This window comes from Ursus americanus, chromosome 4 (genome assembly GCF_024610735.1).
Source record: "Ursus americanus isolate L20-20 chromosome 4, mUrsAme1.1.p, whole genome shotgun sequence".
Lineage (NCBI taxonomy): Eukaryota > Metazoa > Chordata > Mammalia > Carnivora > Ursidae > Ursus > Ursus americanus.
Genome location: NC_142130.1, coordinates 20,144,198 through 20,165,385, shown reverse-complemented (window position 1 = coordinate 20,165,385; position 21,188 = coordinate 20,144,198). Strand labels below are relative to the sequence as shown.

Below are 21,188 nucleotides of genomic sequence, written 5' to 3'. Positions count from 1 at the left end.
CTTTCAGGGGAAAAAAAGAATTAATATTAAGAATTTCCTTCGTTGGAAGGATCCAGGGTACTTGTTCGTATTGCACTGCTTTCTGTTTGAAAGCAAATATGGGGAAATTCTGTTGATAATTATCTTGGTTCCTGAACACCATCGGGAGAAATGTAGGGTACTCATTTTATTTCTTTTTCACATTTGGTAAAAATAGCAAGAAAACAAGGGGTGGGGGTGGGAGAATTGTACCCTATATCCTTTAGAATGGGTTTTAAGACTGCACTTAACACCTGTTAACCTCATTGTTCCCCTGGGTCATTGACTGTTCTGGCTGGCTAGATAATGTCACTTCTTCACCACCACTCCTTATGCATCTCTTTAGAGTTTCGTGCTTGATCAAGGTTTTGAGAGTAGCTGTACTTCCCTTTCTAGAGCCTTTATATATGTGCTCAGGACCCACTTTTAGGAGAAATGCGGGGTGGTCGAAACTCCTTTACCTTTTAATTTCTTCTGTAAAATACTAAATTTTGTGTTTTACATTAAAAACTTTTGTCTTTCTGAATAATAGATAAAAAATTAGTCTTGACTTAAAATATTTTAGTATTTTATGAGGAAAAAATATTGCTAAGAATGATTAGTTGGCCATATAGATATAGTCATCTGATTTTACGTAGTTTCAATTTATTTTCTGGTTTCAATAGAACAAGTTGAAATCATCGCAGAAGGATAAAGTTCGTCAGTTTATGATCTTCACACAATCTAGTGAAAAAACAGCAGTAAGTTGTCTGTCTCAAAATGACTGGAAGTTAGATGTTGCAACAGACAATTTTTTCCAAAATCCTGAACTTTATATACGAGAGAGTGTAAAAGGATCATTGGACAGGAAGAAGTTAGAACAACTATACAATAGATACAAAGGTGAGTGCTTGTGACTTTAAATATTTTGAGCTAGGTTTTCCACAGTTACATGCTTATGAGAAATCAGGCATACATAGAACAAAAATTGGGTGAATGTGTCCAGCAGAGCTCTGTAGATCTTAGTATTATTTCAAGAGATGTGAGAGAAATTCCTTCCCTCTTTTCACTAAAATTTCTTCTTAGCCTCTTTATTTCTTCCTCCCTTATCTTTTCCCTTTTTTCTTCCCTCAAGCTCCAGTTTTTTAATAGTGACTGGGGGCCTGGATTTCCCCCCCCCATTTTCATAAAATTCAGCTGAACCAATTTTAAGAAAACCTGCATAATAATTTTAACAACCTTTAAAGAACTATGAAGTAATACTTTAAAAATGTTAAACAACATATAATAGATGAATAAAGAAGAAGTTAATAGCTTCTCCCTCTTAATTCTCCTGAGGGAACCTATATTTAATAGCCTGGTGTGGATCCTTCCGTATCTTTTATGTTTATGCAGAAATAGATAACACAGTTTCTTTCAAAATTTTTCCTAAAGTGGGATTACATTTTATGCTTAACTCATGCCCAGAAGCCAAAAGATGGGCACATTTTTTATTTCTAGAGAATCACCCACAACAGTGCACAGTATGAGTGCCTCTTTCTCCTTGTATTTGTCATTACTTTAAATTTTTGCCATCTAATGAGTGAATATATCGATAGTTGGGTTTTTTCTTTAATTTGAACAACAGATGTTTATGTTGTTGAGATTGGGATTGAATTGCAGAGTTTTAGTTTTTCTGATATTAAGAAATGATTGCCATTATAAAATGAACTTTGCTGTAAGAAAACAAATTCTGTACATATGTTCAGAAAAAAAATCCTTCTTTTCTATGTAGGAATGTCTGATTTTCTGAGTATATGGGCATGGCACATTTTTCCCATGAATAAATAAAACTTAAAAATCAAGTGCCCCCCCCTTTCATCTCAAGAATGCCATTTCAGGGACAAAGTGGCTTAAATATTATAGTGGGAAAATATGTTAGAGTATTACCATTTCATATCTCTGATCTTTTGTGAACATTTTTTTTAATGGAATATAGAGCATTACTTTCCTAGTTTCAGGCATAGCATAATAAAGTGCAGCACTAATTTAATATTGTACTGTTATTTTTAAAGATCCTCAAGATGAAAATAAAATTGGAATAGATGGTATACAGCAGTTCTGTGATGACCTGGCACTCGATCCCGCCAGCATTAGTGTGTTGATCATTGCGTGGAAGTTCAGAGCAGCGACGCAGTGCGAGTTCTCCAAACAAGAGTTCATGGATGGTATGACAGAGTTAGGGTGAGTATCTAATTACCGCAGGAAATTAGGTACATTACTATGAGATTTAACTGTGGAACTGAATTGTGTTATGTATTTGTAAATGTCAGTTTTTAAATTTACCAGCCTACAAACATTGGTATAAATAGAAATGAGCTAGTATGCTAGCTCCTTCCCATGTTACATAGTTTTCTGGGTTTGTCAAGGTTTCTGTGTAGTTTAGCCTATTCCATTTGCATTATGCTTTTATCATTTGTTTCTAAGGGAGGTTCATTAGTATTAAAATAAATTACTATGCTTTAATATTTAACATGGATAAGTGAAATGAGCAAGCTTTAATTTATTTCTCACTGTGAGGCTGTGAACTCTGAATTTATAAACAAACTCCTAGAATGTAAAATCTTAGAAGTTACTAATCACTTTTTGTTCCACTTAAACCTTGAACAGCTGATTAGCTAAATGACTTGGGATAAATAAGTTAAAAAGTCATGGGTAGAGATTTTACCTATGGCGTCTAGTTGTCTGTAGTTAATGAGAATATGAAAAAGTATTCAGTCTGTGGATAGGTGTTGGGTTGCTACCCTTTCTGTTTTTAGTGGGTGACCAGTAATAATAGCTAACATTTGTTGAACATTCATTTTTATTTCAGGAACTGTGCTAAGTAAGTAAGTATTTCACCTACACAACAACTTTGTGAGAGAAGTAGTGTTTACTCATTTTAGAGGTGAGAAAAGTAAGATACAGAGAAATTATGGAATTAGGTAGGATTAGAGCCAGAATTTGAACCCAGGCATTCTGATTCTCAAGCCTGAGGGACATTGTAATCAGTCGGTCCAGAAAAGACACAAAAACCATGTCAGTGATTTGAACGGGGAAAATTAAAAAAGTTGTATTGTGTAAAAAGAGGTAAAAGAAAATTCTGAGGTATAACAGAAGTGGGAGATGCAGGAAGCTGCCATCACCCTTGCAGCTGCAGGAAGTGAGCAAGGAAGAAACCTGGAAACGAAAGAAATCCCTGCAAGGCTGAGATTCAGGAGTTCAGAGGAGGGGTGTAGCTGCTGCAGAAACACTGGGCCTGTGGTGCTTGCTTTGCCTGCCGCTCTGTTGGAGAAGAAACTGGCTGGAGGCCGCTTGCGGCCGGGCCTGTGAGTTGCCACCAGTTGTGAACACTGCTCGCTGCTGAAAACAAGCTAGGATAGAAGTTCCTTCTTCCTCTTCCAGCCTCTTGTCGCCCTCTATTGGTAGAACCTAACAGTGAGTCAGCTGGTAAGAAAAACAAAGCCTCTTGGTAGTTGACTGCAGATAGTCACAAAGTAGGGCAAAGAATGGTAGGTTTAAAGCAGAGGAGCAATAAATTAATAACTGGCCTGGACACTGTATTCTGCCTCCCAAGCCAGCTGTATGCTGAACTTGCTGGAATTTACTGTACTAGGATAGGTTCCACTAGAACTTAACTTTTTTTTTCATTTGAAACTGAATTCATATAAAATGTAATGAACTTCCAAATCAAAATTTTAGTCTACAAACTAATGAGCTAGAAGGTGTTATGAAGAATATAGAAGGGAAATAAAATCAGAAACGATTAGAAGAAAAATGGAATGATGGTTTGTGGAATCTATAAAAAAAAAAAAAGAGGATTTCTGCCTTCAGGCTGTTATGTGGAAAGTAAGATGGGAACATAGACCCTTTCAATTCCTTGGAAGTTGAATGCTTTGCAAATGTAGAAAAAGCTTAATACTGATTTGAGATAAGCAGTTGGAGATGGTAGGGGGCTCAGGTGATATTTCTTATTATACTTTGTATAACAACACCTTTTCAAGGGGAATGGTTCCTCACCTAAGCAAGAGACCATGCTTTGAGTTAGTTTGAGAGCTAGACATGTGACTTCTTACCAGGTAAGGAGTATCTACTACTGTTTAAACTGGTGATTGTTATGGTGATTACTATACATTCTATTCACTGTAGCTGACTTCTACAGTTTGGGTGTGTTGATAGTCCAATGAATTACATAATTAAAAGTAATACTCCATTTCCTTTAAAAATGGTAATTCTGACGTTTAATCACTCCAGACTATTACTTCCTCCAGCTAACCCTATACTTGCTTATGTAATGTAAAAAGATAAAATTTCAACTAACTGATTTTTTAAAAGGTTCTATGAAATAAATATAAGCTATCATAGGAATAAGTAAGTCTTTAATTTATAGTGAAAAAGTTATCTTTTATAAATTTTAATTTTACAATATAGATGTGACAGCATAGAAAAACTAAAGGCCCAGATACCCAAGATGGAACAAGAATTGAAAGAACCAGGACGATTTAAGGATTTTTACCAGTTTACATTTAATTTTGCAAAGAATCCAGGACAAAAAGGATTAGGTAAGAATTTTTTAAATTATATTTGATGTTTCAAATATATTAAAATACATTGACTGTCACTTTTGTAATAGAAAGTTTTGCGTTTTGAGCGTAAAGTCATCATGAAAATACCAGTTACTGAAAAACAATGAGAAACAATGAGCTTTCAGTTAATCAGAAAATACCATGCACCTTGAATAATAAGGTTATCCTGGATACCATATCTGAATCACTGATTTTTTTTAAGAGTTATAATATAGAAAATATAGAAATATAAATATAAAAATATAGAAAATATAGAAATAAAATATAAATATATAAATTATATAAATATAAAATATAGAAAATAAGTAGTTGTTTCACTGGCATACATATGTACCTTTATTTACTTGTGTATATTTATGTATATATATTTGTATATATTTATTTATTATTTAGAAGATATTGTAGGACCATAGGACCATAAGTTATTTCACTATGGATCTGTAGCAATAGCATTGTAAGATTTCTGAGTCATAGAATGACAAAGAAATCTATTCTTTTTGGTTATGTTTGTTTGGAAGCTGTAAGAAAGAATAAAAATGAAGATTATCAAGTATATTCTTATCCAGAAATCCTATCCATGATCATCCACTCTTAATGGTTTAGCTCAGTTTGTGCCGTATGTAATATCCATACACTTGCTTTGGGGATGGTTAGAGGATATGGAAGTAAAAGCTACAGTGTAATTTACAGTTTACCTAGAAAGATCGGGTGATAGCAGGTAATACACAATAATAAACGTGTGTGAGGGTTTTAGATCAAAGGAGAAATGAGTAAAAGCAGGAATGGTTGGGAAATGTTTCCTGGGCAAGATGGGATGTGAACTAAAGGATATGGTACTTGACTGTACAAGGGAAGATAAAAGATAAAAGGTGCTGGAGAGAATAGTTATGAATGAATATCTGAAACTTCAGAAATAAGCTTGGCTTCTTTGTAGAAGAGAGAAAACATTGATAGGATTTTAGTGGGAATGCTTATTTGGAGATTAAGTTGGTGAGACATTGTCAGGCTTGACAACCAGAGGCTTCCTTTAAAAACAGGGCAGAAAAGGTTTAAATTAGGATTTGTGGGCAGTAGGGATGCACTGAAGATTTTGGTGATGGCAATATCTTCCATTTACTATGTGCCTGGCAGTGTGCTAAGTACACGAACTGCTTCATTTCATGTTTAACAGTTTTATGAGTTACTCATTTTTTCGTTCAATAACTCATCACCTGCCTTGTGCCAGATATGTAGTAATAGAGTGCTGGCCATTTTTCTATCCTGATTTTGCAGATGAGGAAACCTTCATGTGCCTACAGGAAAGTTAAGTAACTTACCAATGATGGAAGTGAGTTTGTTTTTGATTTTGAAGATATAGCAGTTGGAGAGGCTAATAGGGGCCTCTTGAGCTAATCCTTCTTTATATTTTAAATTAGAGGGGAAAACACATTGAGAAAAGGATTATGTGACTAGGGATTAAACCAAGGAAGTGGTTGAAAGCTAGTGAGGAAGGGATAAGTGTACATTTGTATTGGAGATTTGGCCTAAGAAGTGACTGAATGTGGTTGAAGAATTGATTGAAGATATACAAGATACCTGTAAAGCAGAATTACAAATAATGAAACCTCTTTTCCAACTGATTGTTCAGTTTAGTTTGGATTTTCTTCTTGCAGTAAAATTCCTCATTTTGCAGGCAAAGTAAGCTGGGATGGATGATACGTTGGGTTAGTTTCTCTACTATCTGTGGCCATCAGTTAACTGGGCTACTTTTTTCTGGTTTCCTCCTTCATTCCCACAAATAAAAACTGATTAACATTTTTGAATTTATATGTATACACTACAATAACTATTTTTGTTGTGTTTAGAAATGTAGCACAATATTTTGATAAGATTAAACAAAATGTTACGAATATAAAATGTTGATTTAAATGGGCTGAATCTATTTCCTTAGTTCTATCCCTATCCCATATCGGAGCATACTACTAAGGATATTTTGGGGTGAATATATAGTTTTGATATTGAATCTTAGTTTTTATTATATGTGGTGAAAATAAAGCAAAATTAAATTTTTATTAGATGTTGGATATATTAACATGATAATAAATTGGAATTTTGGATTATAGGGAAAATTGCAAAAAAGATTTTATAGAATTAGATTTAAAAAATTTATTATCTAATGTAGAGTACTGAACTTAAGAAAATTGTAATATTGTTTAATGGGTATAGAGTTTCTGTTTTGCAGGATGAAAAAAGTGTTCTGGAAATTGGTTGCACAACAGTGTGAATGTACCTAATACTAACTGAACTGTACAATCAAAAATGGTTTAGATGATACATTTTGTTGTGTGTATTTAACCACAATTTTAAAATTGTTTTAAAAAAACCCCATAGAATGTACAGCCCAGAGTGAGCCCTAATGTAAAATATGGACTTGAGTTAATAATAGTATATCCATATTGGCTCATCAGTTGTAAGAAATACACCACACTAAAGGAAGATATTAAAAATAGTGGAAACGGGGGGTGGGGAGGTAAATGGGAACTGTCTGTACTTTCTGCTCAATTTTTCTGTAAGACTAAAACTAAAAAATTCTTAATTAAAAAAAAACATAATAGGAAAACAAATCCTAGTTTCTCCTTCTGTTTTGCATTGGTGTTGGGTGTCAGGAAATGTAATGACTTGCTTAGTTGAAGAACTTAATTAAAAGGAAAACCATTTTCTTGACAGCCTTTCTAAGGGCTTACAGGGCTCTTAAATTACAGTATTTGGCAGAGAAGAATTAGAAGATCATAGGAGAGGAGGTGAGGCCCAAAACAAACTGGCAGAGTGACAGTGACAGCACTGTGGTTTATTTATAAATAGCTCTGCTAGTTATAATGAGAGCTGGTGTTTTCCATATTTTCTCATTTTCTGTGACTTGATTTCCTTTGACACCAGGATAGGGTGCTTCCACTATCACCGTCTGCTTCCGTCACCTGGCATTTCTGATAGTCTTCTGAATCTTAAATTTGAGAGGGATTTCATAAGTTGTCTAACCTGTCCAAAGTAGCATCTGTAGCTGATGCTCGTTTAGTTTTTACTTTGGAACATCCAGGGATTGGACACACATTGTTTTAGGAAGTGGTCTGTTCTCGTCACAGAATACTCCTACTTCTTATCACACAGTTCTTCCTTATGAAGAAGTGAGCATCTTTGCCGTGCTCACTGCTGCCACTGCTCGTATTTGTCCTCCTGACAGCACGGAGGAAGTCTGACCAGTCCAAAGACTGCTGTCACGTACCCTCTTCTTTTTTTTTTTTTTTCCAGGTCAGCATTCCAATTATTTTAACTGTTCTTCATTTGAGAAGACCTTTGTTATTGCTATACTGTCCCCTACCAGGCACATTTCCAATTTCTCATATTCTCTCACAATAGGGCTCTTAAAGCTGAACATAATACTCCAGAAGGAGGTTGTTTAATGTAGAACGCCATGAGTCCGTTATTTTTTGTGAGCCTGTTCATTCTGTTTGGTCAAAAATTACGTTTGTTCTTTAGCAACCATGCCATTTTTAGGACCATCCTGAACTTTTAGTATTCTAAAGATCGTAGGTTATTTTCTTGTGAACTGTGGTTCAGCTATAATCTTACACCTGTGCAATTGATTTAAAAAAATTTAAGATTATTTATTAGACATTTACTTTAATAAATAATTTTATAGAGTGTTTTTAAGGTGTATTTTCATCTATGTAATCCCATTTGGTTCTTCTAACAACCCTTTGAGCTAAGTAAAAAACCTATTATCCTCTTTGTCATAAAGATGGAGAAATTTGTGGGTAGACATGTTGACTTACTAAGGTCATGTAACTTTAGAGTTGGTAGAACTGGGACTCAGTCTCAGATCTTCTGGCCCCACATTCTGTATTTTTTTTTTTTATACTATGTTGTGCTAACTGTGGATATTTCTAAGTAAATGAAGACATTGTGAATAGGATTGTTAATCACCATTCCATCCTCCCTAGTGAGTTGGCAACATTTTGTTTTCTTTAGGGACAGTATTTGGATCCAGTCTCAGTTCATTTCCATGTTCATTCTGCACTCGGTTCATTGCTTTTTATGAAATCCCAAGTTGCCTTGTTGATTTTGTGTGACACTGGGATTACCTCACATCTTTAATTTTACTATAAGGGCTTAAGAATTCATTCTGCAAATATCAGTTTTAGGAGATTCTGTTATTTGCTTGTCTCTTTTTCTCTGTATTTTCCTTCTATTTATTGTTGCCACTTGTTACCTTCTTGTTGAATTTACTCTTTTCCAATACTGCTTCAGAATCTATAATAATACTTTTAAAAATTATTAAAAATAAATAACGATAGTAAGGACTCCTATATTATTTACCAGTCACTGTTCTAAATGTTTTATGTGTATTAACTTGTTTGATCCTTACAGCAAGTTGAGAGTAGGTACTGTTATATTTATTTTAAACCCTGTGTGAGTAGGTACTGTTATATTTATTTTAAACTGAATTAGGGAGAGGTGAATTCACTTACCCAGATTTCCTTAACTAGTAGTAGGGTTGGGAGGCTAAACTACTGTTTTATTTATTTATTTATTTATTTTTATTTTATTTTTTATAATTTTTGTTTTATTAGTCACCATACAGTACATCCCCAGTTTTTGATGCAGTGTTCCATGATTCACTATTTGCGTATAACACCCAGTGCACCATGCAATATGTGCCCTCCTTAAAACCATGAGAGACTGTGGACTCTGGGAAATAAACTACTATTTTAAACCACTTCTGTCTAGCTAGGCTCTTCTCTTTGTCACCCAGACATTTCTATCTAAAGGGCAGTTTTTCATATATGTGTGGCAATTGCCGTTTTATCCCTGTACAGTCTTATGCATTTCAACTTTTTTTTTTTTTTAAGATTTTATTTATTTATTTGGGAGGGGAGGGAGAGAGGGAGGGCATGCATATGCACACAAGCGAGCCAGGGTGGGGTGCATGAAAAGGGGAAGAGGGAGAGAATCTCAAGCAGACTCCTCACTAGGTGCAGAGCCCGACGTGGAACTCAATCTCAGGACCCTGAGATCATGACCTGAGCTGAAACCAAGAGTCGGACACTAAACAGCTGAGTCACCCAGGCGCCCCTGCGTTTCAACTCTTAATTATTACTCATTTTTTTGAGTATTCCTTTTTCATTCAAAAAATATTTATTGACTCCTTACTCTGTGAGCATGGAGCCACGAATGTCTTAAGTCTGTCTGGGTGAGTTTGCAGAGTCTTCACAAAGATGATCAATTTTTTTCCCACGCTACAGTAGTTAATTTTATTTGTTCAAGGGCTCATATGGCAAGCATTAAACCAAGCATGGGCTTTGATTCTGTGAGACCAGATTCACGTATTTAGGAAGATAAAAGCAAATTGTGATCCATGTATATGGATGAAAAACTTAAAGGCTCACAGTTAATCACATTGTAGTTTTAAATTTCTACCGCCTAGAAGCCAGAAGTCACAGATCTTTTAGGTCTTTCTGGATGTCCCTCAAGGTATCTACACTTTTCTTGAGCTGGGCAACCTCATCATCCTTCAGCTTCTGGTTGATCATACTGGTTAAGCCCCGAGTGTTCGGGATACACGGAAGGCTCAGGAAGTCTTCGTTCTCAGTGCCATAAATCCCCTTCACCATTGTTGACACTGGATGAATCTTGGATAGATTTTTCAACATGGATTCAGTGAGATCAGCCACACTTAATTCAGTAGCCCAGTTGGTATATCCTTTTAGCTTGATGACTTTTTAGGCACTTTGTAACCACCACCTTATGCACTTCCTTCCAATTTTCACTGTTGTTGTCTATTCCCATTTCTGGATTCAGTTCCTGAAGAGAAACACTCGTAACATTCACTCCGCTCCACACGGCCACACTTGAGTCGCCATATTCTCCCAAAATCCATCCATGGCAGCTGCTGGGATGACTGCCAAGTGTTTTAGCCATAAGATAGGAAAACCTAGCGGAATTCAGATTACACCTACTTCCAATCATACGGTGCTTGCGTAGTCCACTCAGTTTCCAGGTAACATATGTGAGAATATCCACTGGGTTGGAAACCACGATTAGGATACAATCAGGACTGTACTTGACTACCTGCGGAATAATGAATTTGAAGACATTAACATTCTTCTGCACCAGATTGAGCCAGCTGTCTCCCTGTTGCTGGCATAGTCCTGCAGTCACCACCACAATCTTAGAATTGGCAGTCACAGAGTAATCTTTATCTGCCACAATTTTAGGTGTCTGAGGAAATAAGCTCCCATTTTGCAGATCCATCATTTCTCCTTTGAGTTTATCTTCCAAAACATCCACACGGGCAAGTTCATGAGCTAGAGACTTTGCCAGAATGCTGATGGCACATGCCATTCCAACTTGTCCAACACCCACTAGAGTGATCATATTGTTTGGGATGGTTGCCTTCTGCAGCTGGTTCTGCAGCTGGTGCAATCAGTTTTTTCCTTAAGAGTTGCCGCTGTGCCCAGAGAGAACCGGCTGTAAGAGTCGAGTGAGGAAGACAGGGTTAGCTGCGTGCACCTCCTCCAGTGCAGGATCTTCAAGCAAAGATATGAATTTTTGAGCCTTGAAGAATGAGTATATGTATTCAAGGCCAAAAAAAATAGAAGCCATCTCTTGTGGGGAGATTAGCAAGTTCAGTTGCTCAGAGGTGAGAGACACAGCACCTTTAAGGAACTGTAAGTAAGTTCATTTAACTAGAAGTGTAGATTTTATCTGAAGGCAATAGGAAAATCATTGCAGATTTAAAAAAAAATTTTTTTTTTAAAGATTTTATTTATTTATTTGACAGAGATAGAGACAGCCAGCGAGAGAGGGAACACAAGCAGGGGGAGTGGGAGAGGAAGAAGCAGGCTCCCAGCAGAGGAGCCTGATGTGGGGCTCGATCCCATAACACCGGGATCACGCCCTGAGCCGAAGGCAGACGCTTAACGACTGCACCACCCAGGCGCCCCTAAAAAATTTTTAATAAACTTTATTTTTTAAGCTGTTTTAGGTTTACAGCAAAATTGAGAGGAAGGTACAAAGATTTTCCATGTACCCTCTGCTACCACACATACATAGCTCCTTCCCCATCAACATTCCTCACCAGAGTGGTACATTTCTTACAGTTATACCTATATTGATGCATCATTATCACCCAGAGTTCAAGTTTACATTAGGGTTCACTCTTGATGTTGTACATTCCGTGGGTTTGGACAAACGTAACAATAACATGTATCCATCATTATAGCATCATACAGAGAATTTTCACTACCCTAAAAGTCCTCTGCTTTGCCTATTCATCCTTTCCTTCCTCCTAACCCCTGGCAACTGCTGATCTTTTTACTGTCTCCACAGTTTTCCTTTTTCAGAATTAGCCTTTGCAGACTGGCTTCTTTCACTTAGTAATATTAATATGCATTTGTTTTCCTGCATGTCTTTTCATGGCTTCATAGCTCATTTTGTTTTAGCACTGAATAATATTCCTTTGTCTGGATGTACCACAGTTTATATAATCTCTCTATCTACTAAAGGACATCTTGGTTGCTTCCAAGTTTTGGCCATTATGAATAAAGCTGCTGTAAACATTCATGTGCAGGTTTTTGTGTGGACCTAAGTTTTGAGTTCATTTGGGTAAATACCAAGGAGTGCGATTGCTGAATCATATGGTAAGAGTATATTTAGTTTTGTAAGAAACTGCCAAACTGTCTTCCAAAGTAGCTGTACTATTTTGCATTCCCACCAGCAATGAATGAGAGTTCCTGTTGCTCCACATCCTCGCCAGCATTTGGTGTTGTCAGTGTTTTGGATTTTGGCCATTTCAAAAGGTGTGTAGTGGTATCTCATTGTTGTTTTAATTATTGAAGAATTTTAACATGGAAGTGACACCAAATTTATATGCCTGAAAGGTCCATGTGAAAGCATTGTGGTTCTTTAAAAGGAGTGTAGTCAGAACTAAAGGAAGAGTGATTGGTTATGAAGCTGTTGCAGTGATTTAGCTGGACTGGAAGAGGACCCTAGGATTGGTCCTGCCAGTAGGGATGGAGAAGAGAGAGATTTAAAAAGTGCTTAGAAGCCAAAATGAAAGTGCTTCGACTGAAAGTGCGTGATGAGGAAGAAAGGAGTTTCTCTATCAATTCTGAATACCTTTAGGGGACATTTGGAAATGCATGCAGGCGTTTTTTGGTTGTCATAATGACTGAGGGTTTCTTCTGGCATTAGGAAGGTGTTACATACCCTGCAGTGCATAGGGCAGTTCTTCACAATGTGAAATTGTGTTTCATTGAAAAACACTGTAGGGTGAGGACATTGAGAGAACGAATAGTGGGTCTGTGCAGAAAATGAGGTCAGTTTGAGCTCTGTTGAATTTGAGCTGCTTATGGATATCCAGTTGAAGATGTCCTAGGCAATTTGATATATGAATCTAGAACATAGAGCTAAAGGGTTCAGGTTTAGGAGTTGTTGAGGACAGTTGAGCGTATGACGTGGAAAAAGTTAAGGTTTGAAAAATCTGCAGGGAGTAGAAATGGTTATTGCTGACATAGAGTATTACAGAACACCAACATCGAATGGATGAATGGAGGAAGGGAAGCCAATAAAAGAGAAAGAGAAAGCCAGAGAGGACAGAGAAAAATAATAGAGCGCTATCAGTTAAAGCTAAAGGAAGTGACAGTTCCATCTAGGAGGTGTATTCAGTTTTGTCCAATATGGCAGAGAGCCAGGTAAATTAAGGACATAAAAAGTGTTTATTTGGCAGAGATTACTTTCAGTAGAGTGACAGAGGTACACGCTAGTTTATAGAATTAAAGAGTGTGTGGGAGGTGAGGAAATGGGGCAATGAATGTAGATTACAAAGAAATTATCTTCTTTTACAACCTAAACCTTCAGACGAGATCGGGCGTGTTCAGGGTGGTATGGCCGTAGACTACAGCCTAAACCTTCAAACATCATGCACATACGCTTCCACCCTTGTCAGATTCTTTAGTGTATCGGCTGACAAATGGGTATTTATAGGTGTCTCCTGGTTTGTAGTTATTTGAATATCTCTGTTGTTTCTTATCCTTATTTTGTGAAAATTAGTTGAAAAGGAAAAAAATGCTAGCACTAGTAATAAGCTTAGTTATAAATTTCATGCATTTGAAGGGAAGGAGATCATTAAGCATGCTAATAGCAGCCGTCGTACTGCACTAGAGCCAGGCAATTAACATGTGTCGTCGTTTAAAAAAAAAAAAAAAACAAAAAAACCACAAAATTAACCTGGAAGGAATATGGGCTATAGAGCCTTAAAGGCTGCAAAGATTAAAAAGGTATTATGATTAGGAGTTGGTGTCATATTTCCAGTTTTCTTAAAACCTGGGGCTCTGAATTTGACTTTCATACTTGCTTTAGGCGCACATTACAGATAAAAGTAGAAGACTCCATCTAGTGTTTCAAGATTATTCGTGAAGGGAAAGAGAAAGAGGATAGCTAGTTAAGGGGATGAGAGATCCAAGAAAGGTTTTTTGTTTTTTTTTTAAGGTAAGTGCTATAACTTGAGCATATTTCTTCGTGAGGGGGGAAAAGCCGGAAGACGACAAAGTTGAAGATGTAGGGAGAGAGGAAGGCTAAGCAGTAGATGAGATTCCTGAAGAGGCAGGGTGGTATTGGCCTGAGAACACTGGTGTTAGGGGCTTATCTTTAGATAGAAGAAAAGTGACACTTTTTCCTCTGAGTTTGAAGGAAGACATAATGATGGATTCGAAGGTAAGTAGTGCATTTGCACATGGAACTGTAGGAAGCTCATTCATTCAGCAGTTTCGGAATGCATACCGTGTGTTTCAGTCTGCTCATTTGGGGGTGTGCAGTCCCTGTCCTTGAAGAGGTGAAGGTCCAGTGCGGCAGAGGGATTTTTTGCCTTATGGCCTATATATTGTTCTTTGAGGTAGGATGTGAGCCTCTTTGGAGTCTTCCCCAGTCTCAGGATTCTTCAGATTATCAGGAGTGGTTTAGAGATCATATCTGAAAGGACTTTTAAGTTACTTGGGATGTAATTTTTCCTGACCTAGAGATGTAAATTTACTCATAAAAGCTTGATACCTTCTTAACAGGTTTAGTTCCTTGAAAGAGATAGCTCTTTCTCTCTGTCATGACAGGCATTGTACTGTGTCATGTAACAGTATGGCTTCACTCTGCTCCAAACCCAATTAAATAGTCATTTATATCGTCTTCATCAAACTTTTCCAAAAGCAAATCTTAGTTGATGAATTTTTTCAATCAGTAGTTTTCGTGGTCTCCGAAGTCAGGGTCAGCCATTGTGGAGGGCAGTCGTTTGCGTTACAGCCTGTAGTTGTACATCGGTGGTTCTCAGCTCGGGGCAGCTTTGCCCCCCGCCCCCCCCCCCCCCCCAGCTTTGGCACTGTCTGGGGACAGTTTTGGTTGTCACCACTGGGGGTAGAATGGAGCTGTGGGTGGAGGCCAGGGATGCTGCTGTTATAAAATAGAGGACAGTCCCCCACAACGAAAAATTATTTAGCCCCAAATGTCAAAAGTGCTGAGGTTGAGAAACACTGACTTACATTAACATTTTAATACTTTTCTAGTCAAGTGTGCTTCTTTGCATTAACCAATTTAGGCCTCAGAAACCCACTGTGAGGTAAGTGATATTCTTCTTGCCCTAAGGGGCTGTTCATTAGTGAGGGAGGCAGGATGCAAACCTTGGTCTTATCTGTTTGTGAAAATTTTACGACATAAGTAGTCAGGAAAAAACCTTTTTTTTTTTTTTAGGACTATCTTTGGTCTTACCTGTGTTTTTTTTGTTTTGTTTTTTTTTTGCGGGGATAAATATTCATGGAATTTGAAGTACATAATTTATTTTTAATATTACAGATCTAGAAATGGCCATTGCCTACTGGAATTTAGTGCTTAATGGAAGATTTAAATTCTTAGACTTATGGAATAAATTTTTGTTGGTAAGTTCATGTTTTCTGCAGCTCCATCTTTTCTCTATATTTTTACTTTGAAGATAAATTAACATTTTTTAAAGCATGACTGACTCATCTCAGAGTGTGTAGTGGACATAGAATGAGAAATTTGATTACCAGAATTTCATTGCACAATTTATTTTGCATTCTTGAATTTAGCATCATTTGGGTGATATTTGGGCTGATATTTTGAAACTCTCTTTGGTGATTTGGATGTTTTTTACTTATTTTTTAAAAATAGGAACATCATAAACGATCAATACCAAAAGATACTTGGAATCTTCTTTTAGACTTCAGTACAATGATTGCAGATGACATGTCTAATTATGATGAAGAAGGTAATGAACGTTTTTGCCTAATTTTGGTTTTGCTTTCGTTTTACTTTATCACATACTCTTGAACTTCTTATCTACTTCTGTTTTTCTTGGAGTTGGATTTCTGTCCTCTGACCTATTTGTGTCGTTCTGAATGTATAAAATGCCTTTGTCCTCTTTACTAGTCTATATTGTTCTGTTTCTTTAAATACCAACTCAGTAATCCTGTCTTCCAGAAAGGCATGAATAGTTTTCATCCATGTTTTAGATTTTTAGTTTACTCAGTACTCTCTTAATGTACTTTATATTTGTGTTTTTATTGTTATCTGTCTTGTCTGTGAACTTGACTGTAAACTCAAGTTTAGTGACTTTGTTAAATTTGAAATGTACTTCAGCTGCCTACTGTAGTACTGTTGGCATTCAGTAAATGATCATCAGTTGATATCTTTTTGATATTTTTTCATGTATGTAAAAAGGTGATATTACTGTCCACTACGAGGATATGTGCTTTTATTTTTTGAGAAGTGGTGGTGGTTTATATTGACTTCCTCACACATCCTTACCTGGCCTCCCTTGAGAGTTATTAGCAGGATGCATTTTTGACATTGTCGAATAGACAGAGGTACTCTTTGAAAAATCTCCAATGACCTTGGCCTCCTTAAAAGTGTCCTGGAACTATTAATCTAACCAGAGATGATGTTATTTTTTTCTCTTTGTTTTCATTATAATGTACAGCCTTCACTAACAAGTGAGAAATGTCTAATCCTGCATATGACTGATAATAATTGTGCTTTCTGTTATGCCTTACACAAAAGGAGAACTTCCTGATTTGGAGGTTGGCATGTGGGTGTGTAGAGGCATGCATATATGCAATTTAAAATCGTTTAGTAATTTATTATCATGAAATAGGATGGAATTTGATACTTGCTGTTGATTTCCCTTGTGAGTTTGCCACAAAATGCCTGGAAACTTTTTTTCCTCCTACCTAACTATGCTCTCAGTGCTGGCAGCGTGCCATTAGAGCATGGCCATTTCTTGGGCTGCCAGTTCAGTGGTCTTCAGAAAACCATGGTATTATTGATTGATTGCCAGAAGAGTTATTATTTATTATTCAGGGGATAATAAAGTTTTAGAATAATAGCACAGGGAGAATACAAGGAATATTTTAGGTTGAAACTCTGAAAAGTCAGAATTTTGGAAGTCTTATCAGTGGGAATATTTGTAATGATATGCTTTAGCTGTTGTGGGGAAGGTATTTTAAAGAGTAAAGGATTCTCTTTAAAATGTTTTATTTCTGCTTTTCTTCCTTTCTTTGTTCCCATACTGTTCCCCCCCCTCCCCCCAGGAGCATGGCCTGTTCTTATTGATGACTTTGTGGAATTTGCACGCCCTCAAATTGCTGGGACAAAAAGTACAACAGTGTAGCACTAAAGGAACCTTCTAGAATGTACATAGTCTGTACAATAAATACAACGGAAAATTGCACAGTCAATTTCTGCTGGCTGGACTGAACTGAAGATCAATCCTCACAATTCAGACTGAGGGTTGTGTCAAAACTTTAAGGATACATCTTGGACCATATCGTATTTCATTCTTCTAATGGTGGTTTGGGCTTGTCTTCTAGTCTGGGCCGCTCTAAACATTTATAATTCCAACATTGTGGATTTCATCTTATATCTGTGGACCATCCTAGTTTATTCTCCCATAAGTCTTAGAAGCTTTATGGTGATTATTTTGAGGTTTCCATTCATGCATAAAGCACAATGCTGTCTTCATCAGAAAACAGTTTGGCATAAGAATTAAACATATGAACATCACAAACAATTTATAAAAACTTCTTAAATATATGCTTTGGGCTAGTTGCAAAGACTATGCTGATAGCACTTCCAATGAGAGTGATATATTTAAGTGTACCAGATCTGGAATGGTGTTTTGGTTTGGGGGGATTTTTTTTTTTTCCTGGCAAATCACATGTATTGTTGATGTGAGTAGAGTAACTGATGTCAAAATAACCAACGTGAAAAATTTTTAGGATAACTTGGTGTGCCTACCTGAAAAATTTATTGTGTTTCAGACCCTCGATTTCAAAAGGTTCCACAGAACTAGTCTGCACTTACCTTGCCCCTGTTTATATATAGTTGTCTTACAGGGAACTTTTATTTAGGAAATGTCTGCATAATGTTAGATTCTACTCCTGTCTACATTATGCACTATGTAATTGGATTTCATTATGATTTTGAAATGCTTATATGCCTGTCGAATAAGTTAAACTATTTAATTTGTTTTGAATGTTTTAGATTGCTACACAATACAATATTCTAAATTTTAGGCATGAGGGTTTATTTTTGTTTTTTTTTGTTTTTTTTTGTTTTTTTTTTTGTCAGCACACTATGGAACACAAATGAAATTCTCTTAATTTATAAGAAGATAGTAGGAATTAAATTTCGAAAATGGTCATGATGAGCCATGAAGTTCAATCCTTATAGGTACTGCTTTCAGACAAATAGTCCATTTTTGATGACTTCTTATTTTGTTGAAATTGCTTTAACTGCTAATCACTGTGGTTGCCAAATACTTCAGGAGCAAAAATTTTCAAGCAAGCATGTACTTGATGCAAAATACAAATCTGGCTTTTATTTTTGTAAATTATTTAGTTTCTTCACCTTTTTTGTTTCGTTCAAATTAGCTCAGTTTTCACATCAAAGCAGAATTCTATCTTTTATGTATTTTTTTCATTTACAAGACCCATGACCTGCTTTCATGCGGAAGATGCCTCATTTCTCTGTTCACTTCCTGACATGTGAAGGTTTTCTTGCTTTCTTAAACATTTCTGTAAGGCAAGTAAAAAAAAAAAAAAGGAAAACTTCATATATTGGATGACTTTGGTCTTTAGCAGGAATAGATTTTGCTTGGTATATCCAGGCAACTCTCTAAGGTCCAATGTTAAAATTATCAAAGGAATGTACTTCAGAACAGCAGTACGTTTTATGTAGATGTGGAAATGATTTTAAGAAACGACGACATCTTACAACTACTTTTTATTTACACAGTTCCTGAAATTGAGCTTTTCCCATAGGTATTATATTAATATTCCAATCATAACTTCAACTCAAGAATATAATTCTACCAAAAGAATATTTTGAAAACTTCTATTCAGGTTACTGGAATTGGTTATTTAAAAAAAAAAAAGAGAAAAAAAGAATCCTGCTGCTTTCAGTATTTCCTGATTTCATATTTGTAAATATAAAGAGGAACTTCAATTATGAAAAATTTAAAAAGATATATATATATATGTACTATTTTGTTTTTTGTCTTGAAGATTTTGAGTTATGGTATTGTTTTCGGATTGATTAATTCGAGTATGCTGTGTTTTAAAATGAGATCCCGTTAGCTTTTTTTTTTTTTTTTCTTCAATATTAATGGTTTTTCTTAGAAGTCTGATACTGGTTCATGGCTTAGTGCCTTGGGTTTACAGACTTTTCCTTTTAAATGCAAGACCTTTTTCAACAAAATAGTGTTTGTCATCATTTTGGTACTAAACATTTATAATTACTGTGTAATTATAAACAAAAAATACATAAAGCTTTGAATATAATTATGTAGCATAAAAGTTAAGGTTGTTCACTCTATGATGGCATCTTAGAATTAAACAATACTATTACTAGGGCTGAAAAGAGAAGACTGGTTTAATGTGGTGTGATTATTTTGAGGATATATGTCTGGTTATAGGGAATATTTTGTACTAAAAAAATGCTTATACATATGGCCATGTATGTGTGTGAGTATGTCTGTGAGAGAGATTGACAGAGGTTGAAAGAGACACACATGCTCTCACACGCACACACGCGTGCACACACACACACACACACACACAACTTGAAATGCTTTAATTCATTAGTGTTTCAGTCTTCATTTTGGTAAACTCCCCAGGCTGATTTTTTGTTTTAAATTGAACCACAGGTACAGTTTCCTTTTTGCCAAATGTCAAAACAGGTACACATTTTAAAATGTAATGCTTTTTAAATAGTAAAGTGTATAAAATTAGAAGTGCCCACATATAAAAATACTTGAGATCAAGATTATCTTTAGTGACTATCATCTGCATATCTCTGTAAGTTCAATTGTGCTTCTTACAATCCCTGTCATATTACCAACAGAGGCAATAAAAGCTTCAGTGAAATTGCCATGACTAAATCTTTTCACATATTATTTCAGTGTAATATTTTTAAAGACTAAAATATACCTTAAACTTTTCCAGGAAGAATAATTATTCATGGAAAGAGCATTGTAATGGCAAGTTTTGGGAAGAAAAGACATGCCACGTCTTGTTTACTACATTTTTAAAATGTTTACAACTATACTGGGCTGCTTTATTTAACAGTACTGTAGTTGTGTAATATGGCATTATAAGTGTGTGTTCTTCATTAGACTTTTAAAAAGTTTTAATGAGAGAAAGTAAATAAAATAACATGGGAAATCTTTTATATAATATCCTTACTGGGGAATTATTATTTAAGCAAGGTTATACTATTTTTTTTTCTTCCTCAGAAAGATTTAAGTGAATGAAGTGTTCATCTATTTTTATTTGATGATAATCAAGGAATTTGAGTAGTTGTAGCTAGTGTAATGTGCACTTTGCTTAGATTTTTTAAAAACATGTTACTATTAAGACTACGTATTGTAAACCTTCTGTAACTTTTACGTATGAATGACAGAAGAAAGTTAAACCTAATGAAAGAATTTTGGAATGGAAAAGGAAGGTGGTGCTGGGGAAATTTATTATAGTTCACAAAGTATGCCTTTGTAAACCTGATCAACTTTTAGCAAGAATTAATTTATGAGTTCTAAATGTTAAGTTGTATATTTAATAGAAAATAATTATTTGGCACCTCAGCAGTTTTCTTTAAATGTTACTTTATAAAACTTTTAACAATATGATTTATATTGAATACATAGATGTTTTGATAAAATTTTATCAAATTTGATTATGTAATGATAAAATGTTTTTAAAATGTGAACTATTTAACATATATCTTAATAACTGAGGACACAATACCTGAATTGTGATTTCTACATAATGTGATAATTAGGGTTCAAATTATGGCTCATCATTTAATTGATTATAAACGAGTATATTTCTAAACTCTTTACTTGCCTCCATTTTTACAGTCATAGCAATAATTTATTTTCTAGAAATGTGGTGAAGTTACATATCATGATACCTTTACCTTTGATTTCTGAGGGGAAGGGGTTTATACTTTGTAGTTAATATAAACTTGAAATTCTTAATAGTACAAGTCCCCTTT

General features: G+C 35.5%; 2 protein-coding genes across 9 annotated transcripts in view; one reads left to right on the top strand and one right to left on the bottom strand.

The window, feature by feature from the left end:
• DCUN1D1 (defective in cullin neddylation 1 domain containing 1) overlaps nucleotides 1-18,745 on the top strand; it is a 30,448-nt gene extending 11,703 nt beyond the window's left edge. For 7 of the 8 annotated variants that reach the window (XM_045776611.2, XM_045776606.2, XM_045776612.2 and 4 more), the window contains 6 exons: nucleotides 684-900; nucleotides 2,052-2,220; nucleotides 4,447-4,577; nucleotides 15,474-15,556; nucleotides 15,810-15,906; nucleotides 17,228-18,745. In XM_045776611.2, the coding sequence (XP_045632567.1) occupies nucleotides 726-900; nucleotides 2,052-2,220; nucleotides 4,447-4,577; nucleotides 15,474-15,556; nucleotides 15,810-15,906; nucleotides 17,228-17,307 (735 nt within the window). In that variant the 5' untranslated portion in view covers nucleotides 684-725 and the 3' untranslated portion in view covers nucleotides 17,308-18,745. Of the gene's footprint in view, nucleotides 1-683; nucleotides 901-2,051; nucleotides 2,221-4,446; nucleotides 4,578-12,354; nucleotides 12,437-15,473; nucleotides 15,557-15,809; nucleotides 15,907-17,227 lie in introns of those variants that run through there. The other variant, XM_087861424.1, reaches the window with a different exon arrangement.
• On the bottom strand, nucleotides 9,965-11,288 carry LOC123778970 (L-lactate dehydrogenase B chain-like). Its single transcript, XM_087861422.1, is given in 2 exon segments — nucleotides 9,965-10,369; nucleotides 10,371-11,288. Coding segments are annotated over 2 exon segments (939 nt in total). The 5' UTR covers nucleotides 11,013-11,288; the 3' UTR covers nucleotides 9,965-10,072.
• Nucleotides 18,746-21,188: the final 2,443 nt, after the last annotated feature.